This window comes from Lycium barbarum, chromosome 6 (genome assembly GCF_019175385.1).
Source record: "Lycium barbarum isolate Lr01 chromosome 6, ASM1917538v2, whole genome shotgun sequence".
Taxonomy (NCBI): Eukaryota; Viridiplantae; Streptophyta; class Magnoliopsida; order Solanales; family Solanaceae; genus Lycium; species Lycium barbarum.
The window spans coordinates 95,163,565-95,173,922 of NC_083342.1; the positions used below are offsets into that span (position 1 = coordinate 95,163,565).

The 10,358-nt window shown below is 36.8% G+C and overlaps 1 protein-coding gene across 1 annotated transcript; it reads left to right on the forward strand.

Annotated features, from left to right (window-relative positions):
- The first annotated feature begins 7,496 nt into the window (after positions 1 to 7,496).
- Positions 7,497 to 9,747, forward strand: LOC132644893 (pectinesterase-like). The gene is made up of 2 exons (XM_060361557.1): positions 7,497 to 8,764; positions 8,864 to 9,747. The coding sequence occupies exons 1-2, from the start codon at positions 7,687 to 7,689 to the stop codon at positions 9,556 to 9,558; spliced, it is 1,773 nt and encodes a 590-aa protein (XP_060217540.1). The 5' UTR covers positions 7,497 to 7,686; the 3' UTR covers positions 9,559 to 9,747.
- The last annotated feature ends 611 nt before the right edge of the window (positions 9,748 to 10,358 follow it).

Consider the following 10,358-nt stretch of genomic DNA (forward strand, 5'->3'; position numbering starts at 1 on the left):
ACTCCTTAGACTTCCCTTTCCTTTGAGCCTCAAGATAAAGAAAGTTTAGGCATATTTGAATCAGGAAATTAAAATCAAGAAGAACAGTAAACAAACCCTACTTCTATTTAAGACCCAAATCCCTAACCTATGGAATGCGTTTTATGAACTAGAAGGGTGAAATTAGGAATTTAAAGGTTCCAACATGAAATTAAAGCTCTAGGTGATCAATTCCCATCAATATCAAGCTAGAAGAATCAACAATTTACTCAATTTCGAATCCTAGGCAAAACCACCAAATTTGGATATAGACCCTGACTTCCAATTCCATAAATTAGCCTTTAATTAGGAAGAAATTATGAAATAAAGGATTCTAATTGTCAATTCAATGCTTAAAGAAGCTAACCCAACCATCAATTATGATTTAGAAGCCTATAAAGAAGAACTCATAGAACCCTCTTTTAATCTTCAGTCACTTAATGAACTATCAAGATAAAGGAATTCTAAGGTGATTGGGATAATGGAATAGTAAAGGAATTTGAGGAACTTACCACCAAGAATATCCTAGAATTACTCCAAATAGGCCAGATTTCGGAATAATAATAAATGAGGGACTTAGGGCATTTAACACTTTATTTAATAAAATAATTGCCCGACACCCGCTTCTGCGACCAGCTGCACCACTTCAGCGGTTCCATGACCGCTACAGCGATTACCGCTACCGCTATGCTGGTGCTGCCAAAGCGGGGACCAGACACTAGAATAACCACAAGTTTTCACAACTCAACCCAAATTTTTGACAATCTCCGGAGGCCATCTGCTTACATATCGGATGTGCAGACATACATTAAAATACACTAAGAATGCACTCGTGGCCTCAGAATTCCCAACGGAGGTCTCATTTACCAAGTCAACCCCCGATACCTCAATTCCTACTTCCTAATCCAAGTCCCAAAATGCACCCGAATGCATTGGGAATTGAACCAAATATGCACACAAGTTCTAAAAGGCCATTTGGACCTCTCGAAATTGATGAATTTATGAAAAAAGGTCTATTTACCCCAAAGTCAACTTTGAGTCAACTCTTCGCTCAAAGCCCAATTTTCCCAAAAACGGTCACCCAAATAAATTTTGAACAACTTGGGAAGAAAAGTGCGCAAACAAGCTTGGTGAAAAGGCCAAAAAGTGTCGAAAAGACTATAATAACCAAGCGGGTCGTTACAGGTTTATTCCCAAATTGAGGGTTTTGACTTGAATGATGAAATTGACCTATTCTTGAGTTAATTTAGCAATTGAGGAGTAGAATTGGACTTGTAGTTTATTTAATTCGAACGATAGTATAGCAATATGGGTATTGTTGCTTCTCATTTCTAACTTAGAATTCGATAACGGTTATACTTCAAGTACTTGGAGGCTCTCCTAAAAGGCAAGGCATAGATGTGATTATTCGTGGCTCCAACTCAACAACCAGATAGGCTACGGTTTACTTCATAGTTAGACTTCGGTTAGCGAAGCATATGTAGAGTTAGTGATTGTCAAAGAAAGCCTGTTACCCCTTCGGGTATGAAGTTGGGATGGATTACTTAGGTTTAGTACTGTTGTGTGATTTGTGTGCTTATTTCCTTATTGTGATCTATTGGCTTGTTGCCATATGTGTGATATTAGACTTGATACATACTTGCCTTATCGTGATTGTGATATCGTTGTTTCTCACTTATTTTGTTATATCATGGATAGAGAAAAAAATTGACTTATTCTTGATATTGTGATATGTGTCCATGTGTGGAATGACCGGTATTTATATTAATCTTGATATTTTGATATGTGTCCATGTGTGGCATGATTGGTACTGATATGATTTCACTTGGCATTGATATTATGCATGGAACTCATCCTCACTTTACATAATACACTGATATGAGCTGTGACTTAAAACTGATGATGATGAGAGAGATGAATATTCGATGCCCGATGTCTTTACTGGGATCATGAGAGTGTTCGATGCCTGAGGTATTTACCGGGATCGTGAGAGTGGTACATGCACCTTGCAGGTCTCCCATGGGCCATGACTATCACAACGTGGAAATATTCCGTCCGGAGCATGTATGTACGGAAATTACTTTAGCCATGGCATATCATTGCATTGCATATGCACTCATTATTAAATTCACCTATTGTTGGATTAGGACTTGATATTTCTATACTTGAGTTGCTATTCTTGGACCGTGGTGTGTTTATACTTGATTGCGAGCATGTCTATTCTTCAGTTTCTTCCTTCATATATGTTTGCGAACTGTTGTTGACGTATGATGCCTACCAGTTCACAGTGTTTGTACGGTTACTACCTTGTTGCATTCTTCTATAAATTCAGAGTACGTGATAGGCTCCACATCCACTCCTCGCAACTGATCTCGAGGGCTTCCTGCTGAGTGTCTAGGGCGAGCATATGGAGACCCGCTACCTTAGAGACTCATCTATCTGTCTTGATATTTGTTCCATTCAGACAGTTATGATTTGACTTTTAAACTTGTACATTTTTAGACAGTTATGTAGTTGTTCTTGTACGAGTAAGACTAATTCTTAGGGATTGATTGTATTCCACACTTATTTATTTTTATGTTTGACACTTATATTTCCATTGTTCTATTTACTTTATCTTGATTTGAGTTTACGATTAAGGGACGAGTTCGCCTACTAGGTGGGAAAAGGGTAGGTGCCTGCACGACTAGTGATTTGGGTCGTGACAATGGCTCTCATGGCTCACATAATCAGCAATCATACCAACTAGTGGATTTATCATCACAATCATGCCCGAAGGCCCTAATATGAATTCGCCGTCTCAAATCACTAGTTCACAATTACAATCCACACATTTACACCGGTAGCCACCCAAGTGCTCATCACAGTCACTAAGGTGGGACCCCCATTTTCACGCCTAATACCACTTAACATTTATGAACTATATATGCCCTCCAATTGGAGTCTAAAGAAATAGACCATAACCTACCTCGGGGCCAAATAAGAGCCACGAACCCTCAAGCCAGCTTCTTTCCTTTTTGGACTGCTTCTGAACGATCAAAGTCTAGCAAATATGAAATCTACATTAAAATACGATTTAATAGATACCCATATTACCATACTTTTACCCAAAACCCAAAACGAACCCAAAATAATCAAACCCGGCCCCCAAGGGTAAAAATGGAAACTGATTAATAAATTTATCTTACCCATAGCCTAGATAGTCCATAGCCTGAATCTCATGAGAATCTAACCACGATTTAGCCTTTAACTCCACTATTTATTCAAAACTCCAATTTATGGAAAACCTTTATTCTCATACCTAGAATCATGGGTTGAAATGATAATTAAAGGATGAAATCATGGATTAAAGCCTAGATGGAAGTTAGAAACTTACACCAATGAAGAATCTTGAATTTAGAACTTGAAATCACCCAAAACTAAGCTCTAGAACTCTTTTATTTGAAAATGAAGTGTTCCCATCAATTTTCTAAATAAATCATTGTCCAGTGATAATTCCTACATAATGATCGAGGAAGACCCTCGTGATCGCGACGACACACAACCCGGCCAGTGAAATTGGCCTTCGCAAATGCGGACAGGGTCTCGCGAACGCGAGGTTTGCACTTGGGCCGGCCCAACCCATTTCCTCTTAGCGAACGCGAGGAGGCCCACGTGAACATGACCACGCAATCATTTTACTTCTTTATTAAAAAAACTGTTCCCCTGAAATAGTTGTTTTTCCATGAATTTGGTAAGATGGTGGTGCGAAAGTTTATTTCTCTTTTAATTGTTTCTTTAAATATTCTAATGAAATCACTAAAAATAGTAATAGAGTGGAAACTACTATTTCATTAAATCGGAAGTTTCAATTTTGAACCCTGAAAATAGATTTACCTTTTGATAGAGAGTGTTTTATTTTCAAAGCAGCACTTTTCCATGCAAACCCAATTTAGGTGCACCTCAAGGTGGATACCGGCACAGGATAAACAACCAAAAAAACTGTCCTGGCCAAGCACATTTATTTTTCTTTTCTCTCCATTTCTAAGTTTTTTTCTTTTCATTTTTTTTCCATTCACAGTATATTGGAAACATTAAAATTAAATGTACACAGTAACATGTGTCTGTATTTGCGATCAACAAATGGAGCATACAATCATATATATATAGAGAGAGAGAGAGAGAGATAAGTGCCATAGAGAAATCAGAGATTCCTTTTATGGAGGATTTGTGAGGGATCGGAGTTAGGAATGGAGAGCAGGAGAAGTTGAGAAACTTTCCAGGACTTTTTTTTTTTTTTACTACTGCAGACTCGATTGATTATAATTATCTTCGAATTTAGGAGTTTTAGATGATTGGAATTGAAATAAAAGAAACGAGTTAAAATCAAAATATACAAAAGAGAAAAATAAAAATAAAAGAGAAGTAAAGTCAAACCTTTCTATAATTGTCATTTGTCATAGTAACATTCACTATAATAACTTGATTTTCTCCGGAACGGATTTTTCATGTTATATTTTACTTCTTTATAACAGCATTTTACCTGTAACAGCAGTGACATTTATTATAACGGTACACTCTTTGTAAAATTGCCTCTCTATAACAGCAATATTCAAATATCGTTTTGACGAAATACCGAAAATCTACCTACAAATGCAACCCCAATGTTAATAGTGAAAATTTAGAATTTGTTGAGCATATTGGTAGTGTATCATCACTAAATAGCCCAAATCTGATCTCATAACACCAATCAAGCAATGGATGCTACTACTTATACGGAGTTTAACAGCACTTCCAATCCTCGAAAATCACACGAATGGAGATATTGTTGCACAGGCGATTGGAGCGGAAGAATAGGAGACAACGGATGCATAAGGTGAAAACAAACTATTGATGAAGAGCCTCAACCTATTACTATTTGGGGTGAGATGGAAGAGTCAACTGCTAAGCTCTTGGACAACCATCAAGGGAAAGCTATTAAATTCCATTTTGCTGAAAGTTTGGATAAAATTATTCATCAATTCAAGCGTTATATTATCACTAAGAGTCTGAATTTTACGAGACAACCTGCAATTGTAGAATTCTTACATCAAACTTGAAATATTTAAATTCTTAATTAATTCTATATGCATATGTTCCTTAAATTTTAGTTCTTTATCCGTATGGTAAAACTAGTTATGGATTTATTAGTAATTTATTAGTCTTTTCAATTTTTAGTTAATGAGATATGAAAATCAAATCAGACTTTAAAATTGACAAGTATACTATTTTCGCTTATAACGTGAATAAGTACAAAAAAATAATTGCTTGTATACTTTTTTTTATAATAGCTAAATGAGTTCTAAATATCAAATGCTAGTATACATACATAACAACACCTCATTATAGTGGCCAAATTTCCAAATAAACGCTGTCATTATAGAGAGGTTTGACTGTTTTACAAACTACATCCTCTGTTTCAATTTATATGAACCCATTTGACTGGGCACGACATTTAAGAAAGAAAGAAAACTTTTGAAACTTGTGGTTCAAAATAAGGCTTCAAAATTTGTGTAACTGTAAATCACTTATAAAGCGAATTTGTTTCCAAATTAGGAAAGAGGTCATTCATTTTGGCACGGACTAAAAAGAAATAGGTTCAAACAAATTGAAACAGAGGGAGTACGAAATTTGCCAAATTTTTTCATTCTTTTTCTCTTTCTATTTCTTTTTCCCTTTCCATTTATTCTCAATTTTAGTACTCGTATTTTTTATTTACAAGAAATAAAAAACAGAGACATCATTATTTTATTATATGAAAGATAAGTGTCAATAAACTCATAATAAGAAAAGGGCCATAGAAAGAGAAAAAGTGACCGACTTTTAAAATTACATCTTCCCAAAATTTCACCATACCCTTTTTTTCTTTTTTCATTATCTTTTTATTTTCCATTTATCGTATACATGTACTAATTTGAATGAGTTGTTTCAAAATTAATGCGAGATGTTTCTTGCAGATTTTTTGTGAAAGATTTTAAGTAAGATGTTAAAAGAATCATGAAAACCCAAGTTTTTGTGTATAGAAAAAGGAATGAAAACATTTCTTTTCTTTAAGATGATTGATAACAGTTACTTATGGGGCCCCACTTTTTATTATCAATATGTTTTTGTGTTAATTTTTCATTATTCAGGGTAATTTTAATGAAAAATTCAAAATTTGTTGGCATAAAAAAAGAGATTATAAGAAAATTGTTAATAACTATGCACTCAAAAAGCTGGAAACATATATTTTAGACAATCATATATATATATATACTAGTTATGTGAGGCCCGGGCAAACTCAAGATATAAAAGTAGATATTTTAACTAAAGAAATATAATTTGTGTTAGTACAAGTGTACAACAACAATAATCATAGAACCCACTGTAGTCCCACAAGTGGGTAGTTATATGAAAGCAAAATTTTCATTCCACTCCTTTAATATTTTAACTTACATTTTGATGAAATTATTTACTTCAAATCAAATGTGGAGCCAGAATTTGACATTTATAACTTATGTATCCTAATTTTCTGAAGTTATTTAGTTCTAAATAAATAATCTATACATAGTTAATGAAATTTTAAGACAAATACATAATTTAATTTGTGCAGCCGATGGAGCTGCTCCTCTCTTAATTAGGGATTAGGGGTTCGAACATGGATATGGAAAAAATCTTTGGAGGAAGCGCTCCCCCAAATAGGTGGATACAGTGCGAATTATCTGGAGTAATTGAGCTCAAATGCGGATATCGAGCACCAACCAGAAAATCAAAGAACATGAAAAATGAGGTATGAGGTACGATAGCTTTTGAAAAGTAGACCTCAAAAATAAAAATAAAACAATAAAATTGACTTAAATAAATAAGACTAGGACCTAAAAGTAATTAATTAATTTTTTTTAAAAAAAAAAATTGGAAATTATTGTGAGGACTACAAAAGTCCCCAGGTTCGATAGCTTTTGAAAAGTAGACCTTAAAAACAAAAAACCAAAAAATTGACTTAAATAAATAAGATTAGAACCTAAAAATAATTAATTAAAAAGTTTTTAAAAATTGGGAAATTATTGTGAGGACTACAAAAGTCCTCACATTTGCTCTTACATTATATAGTAATATATATATGAGTTATGTTGAAGGCCGTGTATTAGGGTTTGGTTTTAGGCCACAAATATGATTGATACGCTCCTAAATACACCAATTATGATATATAAGCTTACGTTAATGCAGATGCACTATTAAGTTGTTACTATTTAGGGGTGTAACATTGAAATCTCTCACCAAACATTTCTTCACTTTTAGTCACATTCAAAGCCACTCATATATGGGCATTGAGTTATTGGTCATTCCATGATTTTAGAGGTTATCTCCGTAGAATACCTCAAACAACTCTGCTACATGCTAGTGTTGCCATGCAAATGTAGGTTAGAACTTTCTCTCCTTAGCCCTATAAAAAGCACCTCACAACATCACAATTCAATCATCCATCTTCTCTTCGATTTTCAATAACACAATAAACACCAACGAGAGGAGTTTCCTCGTTGTGACCACTACCATCTTTCCTTTTTTCCTTCTACGTTGTATTCTATAGGAAGGAGGGAAAGAATATTATCAAAACGAAAAACAAAAAAAAGAGAGAGACTTATGAAAAGAGAGTAAGAAAAGATCGAAAAGATGGTGGGGAAAATAGTGGTTTCTTTAGTATCATTAATTCTTTTAGTTGGTGTGATAATTGGAGTGGTGGTCGTTGTCCATCAAAATGGGGATCACAAAGAAGATAAAAACACCAAAGTCCAAATGAAAAAAGTGCACGAGTTCTGTCAGGCCGCTGATTTCAAAGACGCATGTGCCAAGTCACTCGAAGGAGTAGCCAAAAATGAGTCCGCTACAATAAAGGACTACCTAATGGCTGCCTTCCAAAACACTGTGGAAGAAGTGAAAAAGGGTATGGAGGAGGCTAAAAAAACTTCTGTTAACAATGAAACGGACCCTTACAATCACATGGCGGTGGATGATTGCAAGCAGTTCTTGCAATTCGCCATCGAAGAGCTCGAGGACTCGCTCGCATTGGTCGGTGAGACGGACATTGAGTCACTCCATGAGTATACATATGATCTGTTGAATTGGATTGGCACTGTCTACTCCTACCAATCCATATGCCTTGATCAACTAACGACTCCCGAGTACAAATCCGTTATGGAAAAAGGCTTGACGAACGCTACTCAGCTCACCAACAACGCGATCAACATCATAGCAAAGATGTCGGAGGTTTTGAAATCCTTCAACATTCAAATCCCCGAAGGGCTCCTCGATAGCACCAACAGCTCTCCTCACCGCCGTCTCCTCGAGTTAAACAAGATCGATCAGGACGGTTACCCAACATGGTTCCCCGCTGCTGATCGTAAGCTTTTGGGAAAACCCTCGAAAAAGAAAGGAAAAGGTGGTGCTGCTCCAGGAGGGGGGGCTCCACTTCCTCCTATCGGTTCTGGCCCAATAACTCCTCACGCAGTGGTTGCCAAGGATGGAAGCGGCAAATTTAAGACCGTTCAGGATGCTATCAGAGCTTACCCACCAAATCATCAAGGCAGATACATTATCTACATCAAGGCTGGGGTTTACGAGGAACAGGTACTTATCGACAAAAATCAACCAAACGTGTTCATGTATGGTGACGGCGCAGGGAAATCTATCATCACTTGTGACAAAAATGTTAAACTAATGAAACTCAGCACCACGGGCTGTGCTACAGTCGGTAAGTATTCGTTACATACATACGTACATTATTTGTTGGTTAGCCAGGGTGTACTACTAAATTAGTAAATATTAATTATTCAAATCACAATGTTTGCAGGTGTTAACAGCGATGGATTCCTAGCGAAGGGAATTACATTCCGTAACACTGCTGGTCCAGCAGGGGAACAAGCGGTGGCACTTAGGATCTCCGGAGATATGGCGGCAGTATTCGACTGCAGCATGGAGGCGTTCCAAGACACGTTGTACTACCAAACAGGCAGGCAATTCTACCGCAACTGCGTGATCTCAGGTACCATAGATTTTATATTCGGGAGTGGGTCATGTGTGATCCAGAACAGTGAGATCATTCTAAGAAGGCCTAAGTCGAAGAACTGCGTCACAGCTGATGGGAAGGAATTAGCGGACAAAATCAGTGGGGTGGTAATCCAAAACTGCAAGATCGTTGCAGACAAAGAATACTACCCGGATAGGTTGAAACTGGAAAATTACTTAGCACGACCGTGGAAGAAATTCTCGACCAATGTTTTCCTGGAAAATGAGATCGGTGACCTCATTAGGCCCGAGGGATTTATGATATGGGATAATGCCAAATTCCACGAAACATGTTTTATGTATGAGTATGGCAACAGAGGACCTGGTGCTGCGACTAACGCAAGGAACAAAGTCTTCAAGAATTACAAGGTCCTTAGCCCACAGGAAGCAACTAAATACACTGTTGGTACTTTTCTTAATGCTAATGAATGGTTGCCTGGCACCAGTGCACCTTACTACGTTGGTCTTGGTGGAAAATAGAGCAAACAACATTCATTCCCACTTTGATTTACCTAACTTCTCAACCCCCTAGCTATGCGTACATGCTTTTTGCATGGGATTCTTTTTTGTTGGAGAAGCTAGCATCTTTTTTATGAAAAAAATAATTACTATTTTTTTTAGAGGAATAATATATTTATGACACAACATATTTCATTCTTGTGTGTGTAATTTGTTGTACTTAATGTTCCTAATTACATGTCACGACCCGGCTAGGGGGCCGCGACGAGCACCCGGTGCTACCCCACCCGAGCACCCCCTTATCGTACATAACATAACATCTAGGTGAATCATAAGTCAATTCGTGCTTTTCTTATCGTTAATCATATTGATCCCATTAGACGACCATCATCATTTAACATATCATAGGCATCTGTGCCACATCATAAGTACAAGGCCGACGTGGCTAACAAAAGATATACAAAACATGGGCCGACATGGCCGAACATCTCTACCCACATACACATGACTACGAGCCTCTAAGAGTATGACATATCGTATGAGCGGGACAGGACCCCGCTATGCCCATAATTTTATATACACAAAAGAATAAGTACCCAAAAACTACGGCTCCGAAAGAAATGGAGCTCTGCTATGCAATCTCTGAATAAGCAGCTATGGATCAAGTCTGTCTCCCTGTGCACCTGCGGGCATGACGCAGCGTCCACAAACAAAAGGACGTCAGTACGAAGAATGTACTGAATATGTAAAGCATGATCAACATCAATGTAGAAGCATAATAGATATCATATGAAGATAGCATAGGAGGGGAGATCGTAATA